Source organism: Ambystoma mexicanum, chromosome 10, assembly GCF_040938575.1.
Source record: "Ambystoma mexicanum isolate Mex_15411 chromosome 10, UKY_AmexF1_1, whole genome shotgun sequence".
Taxonomy (NCBI): Eukaryota; Metazoa; Chordata; class Amphibia; order Caudata; family Ambystomatidae; genus Ambystoma; species Ambystoma mexicanum.
Window position 1 is genome coordinate 185791308 of NC_090932.1, and position 22954 is coordinate 185814261.

Genomic DNA, 22954 nt, shown 5'->3' on the forward strand with positions numbered 1-22954 from the left:
CCAGTCCCTGTGACTATCAGTGCTGGAGAACTCTGTTCTCCATTGTAACATTTGATTTTTGAAGTGTGATAGGGACACTTTGTTTCCCTCTAACCTTGTCATTTGTAACTTTGTAGTGACTAACTTGATGTCCAAAACGGGCTGGTGGCAGCTGAAACTTTTCTACCATTTTTGTTTTATTGTCTCGTGCACTTTTGCATTTGACCTCTTAATGCCAAATACAGTGCCATATACTCTAGTGCCTGTTCCACAAGATTATTGACTGTCCCTTGGCCATCTTGTTGATTGGCCATTGTTCCTGCTCTGGAAGAACCAGAATGGCCCTAATTGAAAAACCCCTTCCCAAGGACAACTTTTACTTCTTTGGAGAAAGTGGTGGCCTATGTGTATATGGCTGGATGTGGGGGCTGGGACTATATGGTCCCAGTCCACATCCATGCCAAAGTGTGTCAGTTGCTGGGCAGATGTGTGGCCAGAGGCTGTCCTGGAAAGTTTGAATGGTGCAGATCCTTACCATTGGTAGGCTCGGGGGAAACCCCAGCTTGAATCCTTGATAAAGAGGAACCTAGTTCAGCAGATTTTTGTTGGAGCCAAGACACCTACGATGAGGAGCATCTTGCTGAAGACCCGGAGCTCTTAGTTGGAAGCCAGCCAGAAGCACTTTCTTCAACCTTCCTGGCAGAGCCCTGCTTCTTTACTGATCTCCAGAAAGTCTTCATTGGTGCTTCGACCCCATGGACACCCCTGCTTGCGGATCCTGCCTTTAGAAGCCTTCGGAAGTTTCTTGCACACAATCCTGTGGGCTGACCAGCTTCCTCCTGGGCTACGTCGCTGCATCGGTTGATGACACGAATTAAGCCTTGGGACTCTGCAGATCCTTGATTTATGAAACCAGAAGCATTTCCCTTGTTGTAGCTCTCCACACAGCGACAAGGGTTGACTGCTGCCATTTCTTTGTATGAATATATGGTGTATGGGTATGTGACTGAATTCTCTGTGACTGAGCCAATACATGTCTGTGGTGTGCTGGTGTGCACTTGTGTGTTTGTGCTGGGCCAGGTCGCTCATTTTTTGGTTGGGCAATGGAAGGTGGCTTGTTAGGGGTTGAGGGGGGGGGAATAAGTGTAATTAAGTGGCTAGACTGGCATTTTGCTGCGTTCATTCAATTTCTTTGGCCTGGCATTTTATTACTGGTGTCTCTATAATAAAGCAGACATACCTTTTATTACGTGGCTAGACTGGTATTTTGGTGCTTACTGTGTCGTGCCTTTTTCATGCCTTTTTTTAAATGACAATCCAACAGGAATGTTCTCACCAGGGGATGATGCCATATGTTTGCAGAACCAGCGTGGACATGATTTCATATAGTATTACTACTGGTATTATGCCCAGAGCAAACATAAATTCTTTCTTATATGGCAATACTTTAATTATTCTGGTACAGCGAGCATGGAAATGTGTGGGTACAACAAATGTGAAAATGTTAGTATACTGGCATATATTGTGGACAAAGCAATGATGAAAATGTATTGGGAAATGCTCCTGTGCACTCTTGGTGACTTGCATCTATTGGATTTTTTCATCCGTTACCCTACTAAATCAATTACTTGAAGTGTACTGTAAAATGCACTATTTTAACCCGTTCTTCAAAAAAATGTTCACAGGAGATTGCCCTCCCGGCCCCCATCCTCCCCTCTGAATACCACTTTGTTGGCTCGGGTTCCCTTACTACGCTCTGGTTCTCTCGCATATTTGTGAGAAATATGTATCCCCCTGAAATTAAAATAATTCACCAGTCACCACTGTGAGTGGCTATCGCAGATAGCTGCTTGCATCTTGTCCTGCAAGTCCTCCAAGATTGTCGCTGGAGTGGTGGTCCATTCTTAAGTCCAGTAGAACTATCCAGTATCTATAACTGAGACATCGGAGTACGGAACCGCTGATGAGCCGAACACAAAACCTGACACTGAAAGTGACCTCTGCACCTGAGAACCCAGGACTTACTTCAACGGAACCAAGCCTCGAGAAAAGGGGGCCCAGAGATTTCAGGAGCTGGTACGGTCCATGAGTGAATCGAACTACAGGGATAAGTAAACCTAGATGTTTCAACCCCTCTTCCCCCACCTCTATAGGGTTTCCCCAGTGTTAAGTCCTTACCCTACTTTTCCCTTACCTGACTGTGAGCGGTGGAGTTCTGGTCAAGGATCCTTCCTTAGGCTTTCCCTAATTCGGACATGTGACTTTAGGGCACTAGGCCCCCTCTTTTCTGGCTCGGGAAAGGACATTTTAAGGTGTAGTACCTTAGATTCTAAGGTTTTGTGTTGTGTTTCTAATTCCTTTATTTACATCCGGTTAATTCTCTTATAGATCCTGACTTCATTGGTTCTTTGTGTTCACTTGCTTTACTTCTCTACATATCCATAAACTGATCTAACTATATTCTAAAAAGTGAAGTGATGGTGCTCGTAGCAGAGCACAACAGAGTAGATGTGTAACTAATAGTTGCGACTGTTTCAGTCTGTTAATTATTTGATTTTTATTGTTTAAAGCGGGCACCTAGCTCAGGAGCAGCAGAAAAACACTACAGAGTGTGGGTAGCTAACATTTAGGCTGGCATTTTGATGACAGCATTTTGATGGCATTACTCACCTGTGGTTTTTCATTGCTAAGAGTTTTTCTCAGGCCTACATAAATAACTGTTTTTCTAGACATTCTGCCTAACTTGTAGTGTTAAGATGTGCTCTGTGTGTGCTTAAGTGAACCCATCACCACGCTTGCTATGTCTCTAAGCCCTGCTTTTCAGTCACACTACCCAGATAGAGTTTGGCTAGACATGTGTGTCTTTTACCTCTTCACCAGGACAGGGTGCCTCTCAGAATCTGTCCACAGGATGTATTCTGAAAAGCCATCTTAACAGTATGTCATCCTGGCTAACATACACTTTCTTGTGCTCCTGTGGACCCGTTTGCACCACAGACAATCAACAACTTGACCCCCTTCACCTGCTCCTACCTCATCTCTTTTTAACCTAATTGTTGCCTCCTGAATCTTCCCAGTCTGCTACAAAATCGCTGCTGCCATACCCATTCACAAGAAAATCCTGTGCTAATCCCAATAACCCTGATAGTTATGGGCTTGGCCCCACCCTCCTGTACTGCTATAAAAATGATGTTGTGCTTACATGAATTCCGACAGACTCTGTGACCCTGCTCTGTACCCATCCATCAAATATGGGCTGTGCAGCAGGCACACCCTGGAACGTGCAGTCACTGATCTTCAATTTTCTCATCACACCAAACCCTCCTCGATTCTCATCCTCCTTAAGCGTGTTGCGGTCTTCAACACTGTTGATTACCCTTCTCTCCTACTTACCCTCTCTGACATTGACACATGGGACTCTGTCCTTCAGTTGACTGCTTCCTTCCTGTCCTACAGGTCCTCCTCTTACTCATGGATCAATTAGCTCTCCACTCCTACCGTCTTCCAGCACCGGTTTACCATTAGCCCATTCCTCTTAACGCTCTACCTCACCTTTATAGGTATATTTATACCTTCCTTTGGTTTCTCCTACCACCTCATTCCACAACAGTACACAGGTTCCCTTCCATGTCCCATCCTTCACTCCTGAACTACACGGCTGAACTATCCACCTGTATTTCTAACAGTTCCTTTTGACATCTGTCAGTGAATGGCATTTTGGTGCCTAATGCTTTCCTGTTCAAAGATTGAGGTCCTTTACCTCCCAACTTCATGCACCCTGCCCTTTCTCCTCTCCATATCCACTGGCCTCCACATCGAATCCTGCAAGGCTGACAAACATTTAAGTCCTTTTTTTGTAGTGAACTAAAGGTTGAACAATGAATTACCTCTACTGCCGTGGCTTCCATGATAAACATATGCACAATTCACCCGCACTTCAGCCACCTCTCTACGGATTGCCACTCCAGTCCTCCGCTGGCTTGACTACTGCTCTAGATTCCGCGCAAGTCTGCCGCTCTACTCTTTAGCCACTCTTTAAAAAGTACCAAACTTTGCAATCTGCCTGGTTCCTCTCCCACCGCTGAAAAAAACCTTTAGGGAGAATGGCTCTACATGCAGCACCACACCCTCTAAATTTGCCTCCTATTTCTATTCCTTTGCCCTCCTTGCTTCAGTCTGCTGGAAATCCCACCTGATATAAAGAAATCAACATGCTTCTGCCCTTAAAAGATGCGCTCAAAAATCACTTTACTATCCATAAGGGAGCATGCGTAATACTCAACAGCATCATCCCACCCCCATAATCTCCCAACCCTTTCCTTACATGCCAATATGTAAATAATATATATCTTGTTCTCCCCTTGATCAACAATACTGTCTTCACTTGTACAAAGCTGTAAATGATACAATCTATGAGTGATTTATGTCTTCATTGTCCCTATTTCATGATCCAAAGTCTCTCTCACCTACCCTTCGCTATAATGCCACAGCTCTCCCATTGTAAGGCACCCAGAAATTATAATGCTCTAATACCTGTGTGCCCTTATTGTACATTCTTTCTCTTAAAAGCACTATCCTCCTCTCAAATAAATGATTTTACTCTACCTCAGTTCTCTATCATGCCCCTTCTACTACTGAGAGTAAATTGCTAATGTACGAGTCAGAATCAGTGGATGTCGTCCCTTCTCCCCTAGGGCGAGGCTTTTCTCATGGGCCAGGGCGGTGCGTCCACAGTACAACAGTCCCCCTGTGGGTGGTGCACTGGGGGGGGGGATGATCACCTGGGAGAGGAAGCCCCTTATGGGATTAGGGATGACCACGCCCTGAGAACGCGCTACACCTCTGCTATGTTGGACCCTTCCTCCTTCCCTAAGCCAAACTCTCCTTCCCTCTTTCCAACCAGTAGCAATGTCTGTTATTGCAAGGTTAACCAATCAAATATGTTAAACCTGACTAGCGGCCCTAAAAATACAAATTGCTTTCGGATATTGCTCCAATACAAGTACTGTGAAGAAGAAGATGACCAGACTTATGAAGATCACTCCAGAGAACCGGAGTGAACAGTCTCTCATGGCATTTGATTGGTCAAAGGAAATACAAAATAACAGAGGGAATCCAACATCGAGAGAGACATCCTCCAATGAGGAAACCCAAGAGACGCCAACCTGGCGAACAGGGGACTGCAGCAGGAGACGCCGTGCACGATGGCAAACAGGAGCACAAAGTTAGTCCAGGGAGAAGGAGCTACTTCGGGACGCCTGGAGGGTTGTTTGGCCAGCGAAGTCCCGCAACTCACTGGAAATCAGAGGCACAACTTGAGAAGGGAGCACCGACTAGCGGAGTAGCCGCAAATGAGAAGTAGATACCGGGAGGGTGCTTGAGAGGCCTGCAGCATATCCGGCAACTATCCTGTGTCCTGGGCTCTGAAGAGACATATGCCTTAGTGCATCAGCACTCTAAGGTCCCTGGCATCATTTGGCACTAAATCTGACTTTGAAGGGTGCTAAAACTGAGCTTCCCGCCATGTGTCACTGCGAAGCAGCCTGGTGCGGAGTGTGAGTGATCCGAGACAGCTCCGTGGCATAGGGGGGCGGACAGCGGGATCCAGGTGTCGGCTTGGGGTGAGCTGTGCCCCTGGGTACTTACTGCTCTGCTGGCCTCAGTTGCTGCATTGTGCAGAGTCACGGGGGGTGAGTGGCGGCCCAGCGGGCACCTTCTGGGAGGAAGCATACAGCGAAATGGAGAGTGCAGCGGAGCACCGCCCTATATTGCTCTGATATCGGAGACAGGAGCCCCGGAACAAAAGGGGCTGCACTCCGTGCTGTACGGCGTAGACGAGTTGGGCCCATTTCTATAGACTGCGCCTAGTAGCCACAAGCCCTGGGCCCCGTGGAGAGCTGCAATTCGGTGGGTGAATCCAGCCCTCCAGATAAGGTGCATATCTGGCCTTTTTACGCACTGAATTGAATACGGCACCTTTCTTATTTGTATCCATTATGAGGCTGTTCTTGGCACCACCCCCATAAATCATGGAGTTCACTGCTGGCATCCAACTGGATTAAGTCATGATTTGTTTTTTTAACACTTTCCTGTGTTGGTTATTTCATCTAGCAAATACTTTAAAGGGTCTGTAAAATGTAACACTTGGAAATAAATTAGTGTGTGTTTTTCATTTTGTTCAAATGCTTTGATTTTCTGTGATGCAATGTTATTTAAGAATTTTGCATCACTAATGTCATTGCAAATTGCTTTGACACCTTAGGAAGTTTCCTTAGAATTGGCATTCTTATTGAGACTGATTTGGAAAATTGGTACAGTACAATGTAAAAATGTGTTTGAGCAAGATCTGCATTTTTGTGTTGTTTATTGCTGCTGTTTTCATTGGTTTTAATACAGGCCGCTCTACTGAAGAATAATTTTGTCAAATTTACTAGTGATTTGCATCAGCATTTAATTCTATTTTCTCTTTATCTCACAAGCACATCAATTACATTTAATGGCTTGAAGTTTTTGATGCATTTTAGTTTTATGAGAGCCTCTGAGAAAGCACCTGTTTGACGTTTCTCATTACGAAAGGCTTTTGATGTTTAATTAGTAGATATGTTTGGTATTTTTGTAAAATATTGCAAATATTTGCATGTGTCCGTGCATGCATGGATGGTCACATTCACTTGTTAGTCACAGCAGAGCGTGCAAGGAACGGCTGGACATGTGGTCTGAACGTTACTCTTAATGTTAAACCACAGGGTGTCTCACCTGCTAGTCCCTGGGATTCTCTCTCTGTTGGCCAGGGCACGGCCATCACCTTTGGATCCAGACCCTTGGGGTGGACCAATGCGGGAGGATCACCTGGGTTAGGGGTCTTCGGGTGTGGGGGTGATGCAGCTGGTGGCGAGATGCAGTATTCCTCCCTTTCCTGTACCCATGATCCCTCCTATTTCATAGGATTCTGCGATATCCCAACTCCCCCCCTCCCCTCCCCTCCCCTCCCCTCTCCTCCCCTCTTTCCGCACAAACACTGGGTCGAGGAAGAGGGTGGCTGAGAGTAATGATGCTAACTCTTACACATCGCATTGGACATGTGCAACTAATTGGGTCAGGCAAAGTCAAGCACTTAGCCCTAAGTGCATACATCTGATACCAATTGGCTCTCACACGGATAAAAGGCGGAACGTAGAAACACATTCTGAGCAAGGTGGAACACGAGTGAGAGCAGAACATCTGGGGTGAAGGCGAACCTACTGGATAAGAGCAACGGACCGAGGGACGAGAGCCATGGGTGGAGAATCTGAGGAGTTCCCTGCAGGAGGTCATTGCCTCCAAAAGGCCGCGAAAGACACGCGGAGAAGGCCGGGTCCCAAACACGAAAGCTGCATTGTGTTTCAAGGATGCCAGTGACCCTCCCAGGTGAATGGCCGAGTTTGGGAGGTGAGGTCAAGCCTGTGGTACTAACCTTGACTCGAGAATCAAAGCAGCACAGAACAGAAAAGAAACGCACACATCCGGTGAGTTGACAAGCGATGTGAGAGGCCGGTGTGTGATAAAGAAAGATTGAAGTCGCAACATATAGCACCGTTGAAACCTGCACGCGTGTGGATGAGACGCGAAGAAAGGCAGACCTGTGAGTGAACTTTGAAGTAATGATAGCTGGAAAGTCAGCGATACTGAGTAACGAAGTGTTCCAGCGAAAGGAAGTAGCCCAGTCTCAGTGGAAGGTGAGACGTTTGTAGTAATAAAGTGAATGAACTGTAAAAGCGAGGTGATTGAAATTGACCCTGAGAAAAGGGGAGAGTAAAAAGGTGAACCTGGAACTTTGGTACATAACACCGTGAACTACCCAGACCAGGAAGCACTGTGGCAAATGATATAGCAATATGAATTACAAGTTGGAAAGTCGAAGGTCTGAAGAAAAAGCCATGCACATTCGAAGGTATTTGATATCAGGAAGCGGTCCAAGCCAGACAGAGGGAGACCGAAGGTGTACAAAGTTAGGGGACGGGAACCCCTAAAGAAGGTGAACAAAGCTTGGGGAAGGAAACCCCAGCAAGTGTTTTATTTATTTATTATTAATATGTATATAGCCACATTGGCTTTACATATAACCTCATCAAAACAACAATATAAATCTATTGTGAACAGATTACAATCAAGAATGAAATGAATTAGATTCATTAAATAAAATCCACTTGCTTATTCAATTACAAAAGATAAAACTCAATAAAAAAAAAAATCCTCCGATAGTTGTTTAAGAATATGCAAGCAGTATTTATAAAAATTCATCATATGATAAATAATATTAAGAAAATCAACCTGTAAAAGTTTCTCCCATATATCAGCAAGTGTTTTGTTTTTCTGTGAAAGGTCTGAGCCCGATTGAGGGAGACCGATGTGAACTTTTGCTTTAAAGAGGTCTGAGCCTGACGGAGGGGGACCGACGGGGACTGTTTGGTGAACTGTGTTTGAGAATTGGAAAGAAAGACTTTAACGTGGAAGGCCAGGCGGTCCTCAGTCCACGTATTGAACTGCCTTTGTGTTAAGATCCTGGGCCAGAGTGTGTCATTTTGCCTACATGGACAGCCTTACTCTGTGATGTCCAATGTGGGGAGGAGAGCTGACTCAGTCACATTTATTCTTTATATTTGAGCACTGACTTTCCTTTGCATACATATCTCCTTTTCAAATGTTTGTACAAGATATAGGACAGGCATTGGGCTTTTGTTAGTTTAGGCCATTTTGATTTGACAGAGACAACTAGGACTGTTTTATTTATTATTTGATGGTCGATACTACTCCCATTTTAGCTATAGGGCACAGTAGGAATTTTCCAAACTCATTGAAACTTCAATAAAGGTTTTACAAATTGTACCTTTTGTGTCAGTGTCATACTTGTGATACCATGTCTCCCTTACATTTTACTATCCTACCGGCCCGTGCAGGTATAATTCATAGAGATAGGGATGGTGAAAATCTACCAGCAATTTTGTGATCAACTTTTATATAATTTTAATGGTACATTAGCAGTCCTTCCTCCATCAGGACTAGCTATTATGTTTTAAATGGGACAAGGTCAAAACCAACATTGCTGTATATATTTTTAGTCACACTGACTGTACTAGTACTTCTCAACAGATCTGTTATATATTTAGGCACAGTACCATAGCTGCTCAGCGGAGATCCATCTGGGACAATGTGTACGATTCACACCAGGGCTAAAGCACATTTAGTGGCATCATACCCAGATTTCTTAGCAAGACTGCTATGTTTTGGAACAGTACATGCATTTTTCAACAGTGGCATTGTAATGATGCAGTACCAACATGTGTTTGCAGTGTAGCCAAAGCATTGAAGAGAAACAGTCTCTAAGCTCTCCCCTCCATTCTCCTGAGGTGGTAGTACGCACACTGGTGGACAGTGTGAGAAAAATTGCATTGGTGTGATAGGCTTCAAACCATCCTGCGCTTTTCCTAACTTCTGACTCTCCCATGTCTAACTATTGTGTGACACTCCCAAATCTGTAGTAACTATAAATCTCCTGCTTCATCTGTAGGGATAGTTCATTGAAAGAGGCATGGAGCTTGGGACGAGCCAGTTATGTCAGGTAAGCCACGCATGGGACTGCCGATGCCTCAACTCTACAAGCCTTTCAGAGTCAAAAGCCTTTCGGGAAACTTGGTTCAATGGGTTAATAAACCTGCAAAACAGATCAACGTTTCACCTGTGAGTTCCGAAGCTGTCACTAGCTCGGTGAGCTCATGCATCTGCATGCAGTGATATGTGTTAAAGATGGAGATAGACGGTTTGAATTGTAGCAGTACTGACTTAGATTTCCGGAGGGTAAATGTTTGATGGTTCAGAACTCACACATCTCATCAGTGCTGCAATACTTGGCATTCAGTGCAGGTAAAACATGTGCATGGAAACAAGTTTGGCATCTGCTGATAGGCTGGAATTTGCAGATTTAGAGTTTACTAACTTCCAAAAGCAAGTTTTCATACATTTAAAAGGACCGCCCCCTCATTTTCAAACTGAACTATATTTATAGATGGAAATAAATGTTTAACTTGCTATGCCAAATAAAAACAAGAGAGGAAGAGCAATTACGAACCTAGGAGACACAGGACAAAAAAAGGCTCAAGTTGGAGCAGACAGAACAGAGAACGTAATGGAAAAGGAGGGTTAGGCAGAGTTTATGTGAGAGAAAATGGAGGAATTAACACGAACGAGCGGCACTGCATTTACAGCAATGAAGACAGCAAGACAGAGGAGGGAAACAGCAATAATAGTATTCCGAGACAGGATATGCAGAGCGACACAGAGCAAAAGATCACAACAACAAGCATGCAAACACTCAATAGTGAGAGGTAGAGCAACAAAGTGGGAATCAGGAAAACAAAGTAGCAACAGGAAGTGGAGAGCCAAAACATGAGAAAGAGGCCATGAAACGTAGGTAAAGAGGAAGCAACAGTCAGAGGGGAAAGGCATAGTAGTGATGCTTGTAGAGAAATTGACTTTATTTTTGAATACCCAACTAGTTGGTATAGGGTTCTGTAACTATTGTAAATTCTTAAGAGGTCCTGTGTCCTAATGTCATGAAGATGCAGCTGCATAGCACATACCTACATGTTATTGCATGAGAGCATTTTCCACAAGTATAATACATTATTTGAAACCAGATAACATGAAATATGACTATATTATCTCTAGTATTTTCCAAACGTTTAACTTTATGCACACATTTTTATGCACACATTGGAAGAATATCCAACACCTTTTACTCTCTTGCAAAGGTGAAAACTCATTTTTACTCTCTTGAATTTGGATTTACTCTTCAAATCTCAAAATAGGGAGTAAAATACTCCCACCTCAAAATCCTATCTGAAGCACTGGGTGAATCAATGCCTTTAGTGTGAGCTTAAAACTGCAGGGCTTAGCAAAGTTCTCCTTCAATAAGGACATAGGTGTTGCAGCACCCATATCTGTTACTAGCCTCCAAATCGAGAAAAGTGCTGTTGTATGTGAAGAGACATCATGTGGATGGCCTTGCAAGAAGCACACCCGTCGCCCCTGGATGAAGCTAAATTCGCCAAATCCTGAGGTTGTCACAGATATTTCTCCTCCTTTTTACACTACTCAAGGGTTGTCTACATAACAATATGAGGAAAGCTAGGGTTCCGCTATTCCCACCTGGTTAGGGACTCCAAAGGGAGGGTGCTGATCCTCTCGGGGTGGTGTAAGGCCAGGGAATTATGTTTGTGAATTACTATGTCCCCAATATTGATTGTTTTGACACGTTGGAGTTTATTGAGACAAACCTCAGGAAGTATCCAGCTAACATTGTCATTTGGGTGGGAGATTTCAGCGCAGTTTTGAGTTCATTGGACAGGGGCGGGTTGGAACTACCAGACGTTGAATCCTATTGGATTGCTGCGCAAGCATCATTCCTCGCTTATTGGTATGACCTACTGCCTGATAGATCGCATGCCCAGATTGAAAGGGCACTCGCATCGTCTGCACTCTTGAGGGCAGTGATACTGACCTCTCCTCAGTGCATAGGTAAAGCCAAAAACATGGTTGAGATCTCCTTCAAGGCATGGCAGCGCATTGAGGGGGAAGTCGCGACAGGAGGCGCACTCCCCTCCTGCCTGTTACGCATGTCCCTGTGATCCAATTGACTAGTAACTGGTATACATTCAATGTATGGCTAAACTGGGTATCTCTTGTTGGCAAGACATCTTTCACAGGGGACCATTCTTCGTGATTGATGAGTTTAAGAGTAGGGGTTACTTCAGCACTTGATGTGTTCCTATATTTTAGGCTGCAGACTGCGCTGAAGGAGTTTCCCTCTACTGCCCCCATTTTGCATGGAGTGATTAGTGCCGAGGGTGGTGGGAGATTGGTGTCAGGGATGTATGCAAAAATTATAGACACTATAGTGTGCTGGGCAGATGACTCCTGTGAAAAATGGGAGAAGTCCCTGGGTATGCTTATCCTAGATGACAATTGGCGCTATGTCTGTGCCCAGACTAAAAAGGTGGCGCTAAACAGTAGGTTCAAGCTGCTCTACTTCAAATTCTTGCACCTGTATTATTTTACCCCAGGTGATCTGCACAAGTTGTTTTCTGAGACATCTGAGGCATTCCTAAAATGCGGTTTCTCTCCGGCCACATTAATTAGATTATCGTGGCACTGCCCCTGAATTCAAGATTTTGGTCTCAAGTTTTTGATACTATAAGCAAGATTGTAGGAGAAAATATTGCTCCCTCCCCTATGGTTGGTCTGTTGGGCTATATGAAAGAGGTGGCGGGGCATGTCGGGCATCTCCTAGTTCTTCTGCTGGTGCTGGCACGAAGAAGAATTGCCATGGTGTGAGGTAGGAGGCGCCCCCCCACTGCACGATTTGTGGAAAACTGACATTCTATACTACCATGATGTAGAGGTTGAATACTGTGGCACTTTGCATTCCTCTGCGAGGCCAAGGAATATTTGGGGACCTTATGCGACATACCTAATGTCCAGTGCACGTTACACTCCCAATTGCTCAGAGACTTTAGCTAAAGACTAATGTAACTGACACTGCCTGATCTGATATTGCTGTTAGAATTGTATGTCAGATAGTTGTAGAAGAACTGCTGTCCTTTTATTTTATTGCTGTTTGTAGTTATGAAAACTAATAAAAAGAGTGTTTAAAAAGAAGAGGAAAGCCCCGCCAGCCAAGGAGGAAGAATTGACCGACAGAGACACTGCCGACACAAGAGAACACCTGAACCCTGCCCAGAGCCTCAGAGTGGAGCACCGGTGCTGGCAAGATGCGAACCACATAAACGGGTACATGCGCAGACCGAGAGGTGCTAGAGGTCTGGGAGAAGTCTCTGAAGAACTGCAGAGCACAAGATAAGAGAGTCTCTGGCCCCAAGAACACAAGAGAAAGCAAGAAACACTTTTATGCTTGGCAAGAGACATTATTGTGAGTATGAGGCCCGCACCCATACAGCCAGAGAATCGGAGGGTCTAGGACCCTGAGAGAAACAGAGACAGTGCAGAAGGAAACATATGCTTGGCAGGAGAGAAAACCAAGCAGGCAAGAGACATTATTGCAAGTCTGGGCCCACACCCTTATTAGAGCCAGAGAATCTGAGGGTTTGGGACCCTGAGAGAAACAGTGACAGTGCAGAAGGAAACATATGCTTGGCAGGAGAGTAAACCAAGCTATTACGACAGTGCATTAGGAGTCTGGGACCTCCGCCCATATGAGAGCAAGAGAATCAGAGGGTCTGTAATGAGAGAAACAGAAAAGCATATGCTTGGCAGAAGAGTAAACCAGCCTATTGCAACTCAGCATTGTGGGTCTTGGACCCGCACCTGCATGAGAACCAGAGAATAAGAGCGGCTGGGACCCTAAAAGCAAAAGAGACCGATTCAAAGAAAATATACACTTGGTAGGAGAGTACACCAAGCTGGTATAATACAGCATTGCCAGTCTGGGACTCGCACTCATATGAAAATCTAAGAACACAGTAAAGTTAATTTGAGAAGGTACGGGGTCTGAGACTCAAGAAGATAAAAGGAAAATCACATTAGGAGGAAATGAGCTCCTAAGGTAGAACCAGAAGGAATCCCGGGGAAAGGAGCCTACCCCCTGGGCATTGGAATTATACATTGTAGAAAAGGAAAATGTATTTTATTGATTTTGACCACCTAAGACATTGGAAACCTTTCAGTTGGCGAGAACTGGAAAGAGTGTTCTTCCGCATTGGATTTAAGTTATTAGTGTTGGGGTCAGAAACAGGGGTTTTGGACATGACATGACTGACTTTTTGTTTGACATCTTTTTTTTTAAATATAATATTTTATTGATTTTGAGACAACAATAACAAACAAACACACACATTTAGTGTTACTTAACAATCAAATCCACCTATCATTCCGAAGTTGTGTGTCATCACCCCTTCTTGTTATTACGTTAATACTGTCTGTGAGAACATACGTCAATTCACTTCCTCCTATTTCTGCCATATCTTATTTGCTTTCCTAGGACATCCTCTGGCTGCATATACATGATGTTCCATTAACATACATATATCTACATCTGCTATCCATTGTGCATAGAGCGGAGTTACATTGAATCCCCAAAGTCGGGCTATGTTTCGTTTAATAAGCCCTGGGGCTGTGGCGAGAAATGTTTTCTCGTGCCGAGTATCAGTTCCCTCCTCTCCAATAGCCAGTAACATCTCCTTTGGATCCATTGGTATCTCATGCCCAAGGACTTCAGTCTGTTTGTCACAACATTGTTGCCAGTATCTTTGGATCCGGGGACATTTCCAGAGGATGTAGAAGAAAGTGCCTTCTCCTTGGAGACATCGAAGGCAATTGGGGTTGGTGGCTCGGTTCCAGCGGTACAGTGCGATTCGAGGAGAATATACTTTTGTAAGATTTTAAACTGTATTAGTCTGAGCCTCGAGGAAGATTGCAGGTTCTCGCAGATACATTAATGCCACCACCCAGTCCTCGGGTTATATCGGTCCGACATCTGCCTCCTATTTTGATTTAAGCTCAGAGAGCCTCGGGTTGTATCGGTCCGACATCTGCCTCCTATTTTGATTTAAGCTCAGAGTTCTTGTGTAGCGAAATAGGTTATAGCCTTATACATAATGGATGTAATTCTATAGGGTATCTGTTCCGGGACAATGTTCCTTTCTAGTGGCGTACATTCTGGCATATCCGCAATTATAGGGAGATGCGCATGTAGTGTGTGTGTCAGTTGACGATAGTGGTAGTGTTTGGTGGTGGGGAGACCAAATTTAATAGTCGGTTCCTCGAAGCATGTCAGGCTGCCTCCTGTCATTATATCTCTTACCCTCATTATTCCAGCCGATATCCATCCCGGCGATGTCGGTAGTTTGTTTCGCTCGGGTAAATTACTGTTCCTCCATTGAGGTTGGATCGGAGTTACTTTCTTCCCCCAGCCAATGTATGTGTGGGTTTCACGCCATACCAGCGTGATGTGGATTGTCGTTGTGCGCAGGGGGGGGGTTTGTGCAGGGCCTGGTAAAGAATTGTGAGTGGGGGGTTTTCTTGCATCATGTTGATTTCCGCTCTAACATGTGGTAGGTCTCTGTCTCCATGTAGAATATCATTAAACACTGCCATCTGACTTGCCCACTAGTAGGATCAGAAGTGCGGGAGTCCTTACCACCCTCCCAAACGGATCATTGCAGTGTTCGTAATGCGACCAGTCGGTGTCCATCTCCCCATATCATTGTTCTGAGGCCGCTTTCCACTTTTCGGAATTCTGATTCAGGTATATGGAGTGGGGCATTTTGAAGGATGTACAAAAGCACGGTAGCGCCAGCATCTTAAACAGGGCGGCTCTACCCCATAGGGTTAGCGGGAGCAATACCCAGTATCGGTCTTCTGTTTTACATTTTTCTGTGATCGGGTGCAGATATCGGGGCACATACTCAGAGAGGTCTGTTGTTACTTGGATCCCCAGGTAGCAAAAATGTTCTAGTTCTATGCAGTACGGACACTGTCCGGGGATCGCACAACTTGCCCCCTTAACTGGGAAGAGGATGGGTTGCAGCCCACTAAATGCCTTATATTCTTCCAGTAGTTTGGTGACCTCCGGGCAGGAGCGGATTGGGTCGCCCATGTTGGTTTCACTGTTGATTAATGAAATTGGTCTGTATGAGCTGCATAATTCGGGAGGTTTTCCTTACTTTGGTATGACAAAAATATTGGCTTTGCGTAGATCTACGGGTAGGATCCTTTCCTGTTTACAGTGAAGAAACATATTGAGCATGTGGGGGGCAGTTTGATTCCCTCCTCGCTTTTTCCATGTCTCAATCGGAAATCCATTAGGTCCCGGTGTCTTTCCTGATTGTATTTGTGAGATGGCAGTTGCTATCTTTTCCTCTCTGATATCCTTTTCTAAACCGGCATGTTGAGTTGCAGTCAAACACAGGAGTGTGATCTTTTATCTAAGCTGGCTGTATTAAGTGAAACCTTAGGGGATTTGTATAGGGTTTCATAGAGGTTTGCAAAGCCCTCGGCTATGTCACAATCTAATTGTAGTGGCTCAGGTCATGCAGTTTTGAGTTCGCTAACCTGTCGGTGGCCAGCTTCCCTTTTCTCCAGCCAAGCCAACATTTTGCCAGCTTTAGCCCCGGTCTCATACAGTCATGTGCACATTTCAAAGTGTGCCTGTTTGGCATTATCTAGGGTAGTATTGCGGCTGTGTTCCCTAGCTACCAAGAGGGATCGGTGCATCTCGGGTGATCCCCTGGTTATGTGTTCTGTTTCTTGCCTCATTACCTCTTGCTCTGCCTCTGGTACCCTTTTCAGGTGCGCTTTTTATGGGCCGACATCCAGGAGAGGATCTCTCCTCTGAGAACCGGTTTATGTTTCCCATAGTGTTTCTGGGCTATCTACCGTTCCGTTGTTAATTTCAAATTAAGTGGTTGTTTTATCACAAATGTGGTCTGAGTTCTGGGAAGCCAAGGTAGTAGCTATTTATCCGCCAGGATGGAGGGGGGAGCGGTCTATCAGTTTTTAGTTCTATCATAAGGGGTGAATGGTCAGAGATTCCCCAGGGGAGTAGGGTTGCGCTAATTGCCCTGTGGGCGTCCATTGTCGGGAGGAAGAAATAGTCCAGTGTTGAGAGAGAAGCATGGGCTCCAGAATGATACGAGTACTCTCTCTCTGTAGGGTGTAGATCTCGCCATACATCACTTAGGCCTAGTGCCGTAGCAAAGGCAGCTAGTTGTTTGCATTCAGTGGAGTTTCTATTTTTCAAGTGCGTGCGGTCCATTGCCACAGCCATGACGTCGTTGAAGTCTCCGCCCAGAGATCTGACATGTGTGTTGTGAGCAGGGACGTGAGGTCTCTGATTAGTTCCGTCATGAGTGTTGGGGGGGCATATACCGCAAGAATTGTAAGTGACTCGGTCCATAGAGAGCTCTGTAATAGTATATATCTGCCACTGGGGTCTTGTATCACCCTGCAGAGTATAAGCGGGAGTCTTTTGTGTAGTAGGATCAGAACCCCTCTGGAACTCGTGGAGAAGCCTGCATGCAATACTATTCAGTAATTCGAATGTCTAAAGAGAGTGCATGTAGTACCGATTAGGTGTGTTTCTGTGAGGAGGGTGATATCCGGGGAGTGCCTGTTAAGGAATTGTGTGACAAGTCATCGCTTTATCCCTATGCCGAGGCCGTTGACATTCCACGTAAGAAGTTTCAGAGATTTTGCACTATTCCAGGACATTATTGTTTCGGTTTTGTGAGGTGCATCTGTGCTTGGGGCGGTGTGGGGAAAGTGTCTTGTACATGTGTATCGTGGTGTAAATTGGTAGTCGCCTAGACAAGTCTAAATGGTGGATTTGAAAACAAAAACAAACGTCACTAATTTTGCCAACCCCCTCTCTACGCTCCATTCCAACCTGAAGCATCTGTAATGCAAACTTACTGATAGACGAAACTGTCAGCTACCAAACCATCAAACAAAGAACATACGAACTGTGCCGTCAATAACTCTAACGCAGATGGTTCCGGCTCTGCTGGTAACACTCGATTGAGTGGGGGGGGGCTCCATTGGGTCGCACAGCTATGAATCTAATCATGGCTGTTGGTGTTATGCACTTGTCTTGTTTTAGAGGTTTATCCCTCTGTGTGCTCACCTTTGTTGGGCGGATTGTCATTTGTTCTTACCGACTAAGTCATTCGTCTCCGACCTCGGGTGGTGGTGGGTCGGGTTCTTGCTCATGTAGTAGCTGATTTGGTGGGTTTCGGTCGGGTTGATCTTGGGGTCTGTTATGCTTGTTTGTTTTGTCTGGTCGCCAATCCCCTTCGATGTGGTGTTCCGCCCATCTCCATGCATCTTTGGGGTCAGTAAAGTGCATCGTCGTGCCTTTGTGGTAGACTTTGAGTTGTGCCGGGAATAGTAAGCCGTATTTGACATTGAGTGATTGCAAACACCTTTTCAGCTGCTCGAAAGATTGTCTGGCTCGTTGTACTTCTCTGGTGAAGTCTGGGAAAAAAGCAATTTGAGACCCATTGTACGTTATTGTTCTTCTAGCCCTTGCCATTTGCAATAGCGCATCGCAGTCTCTGTAGTTCAACAGTTTGTAAATCACTGTGCGTGATGGTGCGCCACGGGTCGGTCATCTGGTCGGCATGCAGTGGGCTTGTTCGATTAGAAGAAATTGGAGAATGTCTTGGGTGCGAAGATGTCTACTAGCCGTTGTTCCAAGAACAATTCCATGTTCGGTCCCTCCGACTTCTCTGGCAGGCCCAGGATACAGACATTGTCGTACCGTGATCTACCCTCCCCTTCATCCACCAGGTCTTCTATTGTTTTCAGGCGTGTCATTACTCTGGACATTTGTTGGTACATGTTGCGGAGTCCATCTTCCGCCCTCTGAGATGCGATTTTCCGCTTCCCCAGCGCGGGACGCCTCTGCGCTAATGCGTCCATCTTTATTTCCATAGACGCATGTGAATTGGTGATGGCGTTCATAACGTCTTTCAAGGAGATGGAGTCCTCCATTTCTTCCGTGCTATCCGGATGTCCTTGGCTAACTGGGGTAGCCGTCGCAGGCATAGCGTATTGGTCCATTTTGCTTTGGGTAGACGTCTTTGACCATGTTGAGGTGTAAACAGAGGATGGCTGTCGCCCAGTGTTTGCCGATCAGGATGAGAGGTAGGTCGCTGTGGAGGCGGTCTGGTCGTGGTCGTTGGTGCGATGCTGGATTTGGGGGTATTATTCCAAGGCATTTGCGGTAAGCCTTAATGTGCAGGATAGTCAGTAGTTCTGGGAATTCGTTTGTATGGGCTTGTGTGTTCAAAGGCCGATGACTGATTGTATGGGTAGCTAAAGGGCCCGTAGCTTGGCTGCTTCTGTTTCCTCTTCACTCGTGGCGCATCGGACGTGTCTGGGTTTAGCAGGGTTGCTTTGTCCTCCATGGCAGTGTTCAGGCGTGGGTAATCTCGTTGGGTCGCTCACTTCTGATTCGGATAGTGTCTCACGATTGGTTCCCCTTTACTGGTTTCCAGTGTCACGGTAGCCTTCTTTCACTGGAGGGGTCGCCTTGTATTACCAGAGTGTCGTTGCTATGTAGGCATCCAGTTATAATTCAATGTCTTTTCCCTTTGTCATGCCTTAAGACAGTGCCCCGGTCAGTCCTCCTCTGTTGGTGTTTCACCACCGACCCAGCACAGGATCTAATCGATCTGCAAGTCTGTTTCCAAGCCTCAGTCCATCCGATACACCCAGAAGTAGAGTCCTAGGACTTTGCGTGCCGACAGAGGTGTGGTGTGTCCCAGTGTCCGATTCAGCTCGGCCCACTTCGAGTTACGAATTTGTGGAGACTCGTCTCACTCTATTGTAAAGTGTCCTCCAATGTTCTGTTTGTGGGGAGCGAGTGTGCTGGGAGTGGGTCCCCAGGGATCCCCGACCTGTATTATATAAGCATGCGGAAGTTAGTAGTAGTTTGAGTGAGTAGTCTGCAGCCTGTTTTAGCAGTTTCAACATTGGTGTTTTCTGCTGCTTCTCAATGCTGGTGTCTGCTGGGGAGGGTTCCTCCGTTAGTTGCTGCAGGTACACGGGTGATGTTCCCCCACTAGATCACCACGGCGGGTCTGCGTTGTTGAGGCAGCTCCGTTATGGACTTAGTACAGCAATAGTTACGAATCCTTCAGAGATTCTCTTTGTCTCGCAGCCCGGTGTTCCGCAAGGGAGAGTATCTTCTAAGCTGTGCGATGGCGACCGAGCTGGCCTCCTTTCATAGATGGGCTCTTATAGTATTGTCGAGTCTGCCAGCCGCGATTACAGCCGAGGTGAGTTAGGTGCCAGGGTGGCGGGTGGGCAGGGAGAAGGGCAGCAGCAACACTGTTTGTCTAGTGAGGGGTCCTCCGTTTGGGTTTCATCTTTCTTACCGCCAGATAAATCGTATTGCACGGCCGGTCAGACTGCCTGGTGTTAGCTGGGCATGCAGTTCTCAGTGCACGTTGGAGGGGGGGGCACTCCCTGTGCTTTCACGGCTTGCAGTGTAGGTTGGCGAATCACTACGTCAAATCTCCTACCTTTTTGGGTCGGGACACCACTCTGCTTCTATCAGCTCCAGTCTTACTCGGGGTGATCAGGGGCTCTCTAGTTCACAGTGGGGTAGCTTCGGCTTCGGCTTTGGTTATTTCATTTTGGTGGCTGGTTCTTTCAATGTGCCGGGGCTCTGGTGTATGTGCGGTGTTACCCCCCCTAGGTTGGTGTTCATCCAGTAGGTCCTTACAGTGCACAATTACTCTGGGCTGCTCGGTTTCTGGGGAAGAACGTCTCTACCCCAGTTTTACGGAACAGAGTGGGTTCCGCAAGGCTCACTCCACACTGAGACACACCAGATGTTTATTCGCCTGCCAATGTGTTTTGTTCCACCATTCGTCACGGTATCAGGATTATTTCTCAGGATATTTCTGGCGGCCCCGGGAGCTCGCAGGGACTCACATCCACATTGTTCACCAATCATCCACGCCCCTCTTTGTTTGACATCTTGATGTTTTCCATAGATTTCTTTAAGGTAGGGAAACCCCTCTTAGCTTTAGGCACAGAGAGGCTGCTATTCAGCCCTTTTACTGGTTAATAAAAGTTTATAACAAAAACGATTTCACCTTTGTGTCCAAGCCTTACTTCTACACCCTTAAAATATACCTACACAATCACCCAATAGATGGAGGTTCATGTCTCAATCACAATGCACTCTGGAAATGAGCACATTTAATGATAGAACCTGACTGGTTTACAGTGTGTGGAAAGGGAACAAATGCAAATGACAACATCCACTCAACTTTGTAAATAATGGCAAACAAAGGGCTCAATGCGCAGGTATTGAACTTGGATTATGCGTGCATCCTAAAATCGTTTAATGTACTTTTTTTTCTTCATTAAGGAAAATATTCCCACATGATTCAAATTACTTTTTTGCTCTCATGTTTGTAAGCCTATGCTTTGAGTGAGCTGGGTGCCTTTTCAGCAACTTGAGAATCTTTTATTGGTACTATTGCATGTTAATGGAAGCAATGGTTTGCCGAGGTCTCCAATATAGGATCCAAACCGAGATGTCCTCACACTCCTCTGACTGTGGCACTCCTCTAAGATGTAACAACAACATTTCCTGCTGATGTTGAGGAGGTGAAACATTTTCTTTCTGTTTGTTTTGTTATCATGTGCCTCTCTCATTCCAGGCGTGGTGAGCTGCAGAGGGAGACGCAGTTTGTGGCTGGAGTGGACAGTGGCTGGATCTCCTGGGGAGTAGGCCTGCTCCTGGTGAAGCCTCTTAAGTGGACACTTTCAACGGTATTGGGAGGGGGAAAAGTCCCTGCAGATGAACCCTTTGTGGTGCTTGAGCTTGTGAAGGTGAGTGCTGGGAAATTGAGTAGTGTTTTCCCTGTAATATGGCCTACACCATTGCAGTTCTGTATGTGTAACACCTTTTCAGGTTGCCCACCTTTTGAAGCAAGTCTTTCATTTTAAATACAGTACTTCTACTACTAATGTGTTGTGCATACACTTTACTATGGCTCTCAAAAATAAACTGGACAAATTCCACCTTTTCCAAATCTTGACTGGTCACAGAAAGTGCCATCCTGCGCTATCCAAGTACTGAACTATCAGGCTACGTATCCAGAAGTAAATATGTTGGCAGTGATATGTTTTAGGCCCCTATCCTTTATTACTGAACATGTTGAGGGCCATTATGAAAGTACATATCAGAACTGTGTGTGGATCCTGTTCTAGAATGTCACAATGTGCTGCAGGTTAGGATGAAAGCCCATTGGTAAAGCTGTGTATGGGTGCTTAGTACTAGGATTTTAGGAGACCACCCTAATTATAGTGAACAGGGGAGCTCTAAGAGGTTAGCCAAAACCCAATCAAGGTACACGTGGAGAGCAGTCAAGGCTATCCTCAGGAGAGTGTGAGTGGGGCCAGGGGTCCACAATGAGTCCACACAGTGAATCACAAAATAATTCAGTTTAGTCAGGAATGTGTAAAAAAAATACTCACTTAAAACGTCCTAGGCCTAAACACACATTAAAAAATGAAGCAAGCAGGTTATAATATCACACAATGCTCAATAATAAACCTATACACAGTCACCATAGTTTCTTTAAATGCATTAAATTACTTAAATCAATAAAGGAGGGCAGTAAAGTGACTCAGTAAAGATGAAACCAAATCACAAGTGATGTTCCCTAGCTTCATCCGTCCTATCCCTAAGAAGAATGCCCAAAAGCCAAGAGAGACACTGTTCTTCTCCCCAGAATGTTCTTCTCCCCAGAATGTATCTGTAGCAGATACGTTACTTGGTGAATTTTCAAAAGAAGAAATGCAACAAAGTTGCTAGGCAAGTAAAATGTATTCTTATGTTTCAGATGGTACCACCCATGTTCGACTGTCAAAAGGCAATGCAATGGAAGGCTACAAAGAGACTTGTTAGGTCCAGGAGCAGAGTGCAACTCTTGGTGATGGGGGAAATGCAGGATTCACTGACGCAGCACTCTTCAGGACACTTCACAGGATGGGTGAGGCGTGTTCCATTGACGGCCAGTGCACACAGACGACAGCAGGCATCCTCCCAGTCGTGGTTGTAGAATTCCTTCCGGGACAGGATCACTTCAGGCTGAGAGGCTGAAATTCGGCAGGAATGCGACTTAAGCTGGTGACCACCCAAGTTCTGGATTTCAAAACCCGGATTGGCAGTGGTTCTAGCGAGGTACCCCACTGGAGAGCTGGACAGTCCACCGGATGGTCCAGGCACACTTCCAAAGGCTCAGGACGACTGGATCCTCAAAGAACACATCGAGACTGGTTGGTCTCACTAGTCCAGGGGTTGATGTACAGCATAGGGCCTTCGCAGAAGAGGTTGTCCAACAGGGCTTCAATGGGCCAGGCGCAGGAAGGGATGCCGGACCTCTTCAGGAGTATTCTT

At 45.7% G+C, this 22954-nt stretch overlaps 1 protein-coding gene across 3 annotated transcripts in view; it reads left to right on the top strand.

Annotated features, from left to right (window-relative positions):
- The window catches only part of CHMP7 (charged multivesicular body protein 7), a 310059-nt gene that overhangs the window by 91075 nt on the left and 196030 nt on the right, over window positions 1-22954 (top strand). For all 3 annotated transcript variants that reach the window (XM_069617684.1, XM_069617685.1, XM_069617683.1), the window contains exon 3: window positions 21210-21381. In XM_069617684.1, coding sequence (XP_069473785.1) covers window positions 21210-21381 — 172 coding nt within the window. The remainder of the gene's footprint in view (window positions 1-21209; window positions 21382-22954) is intronic.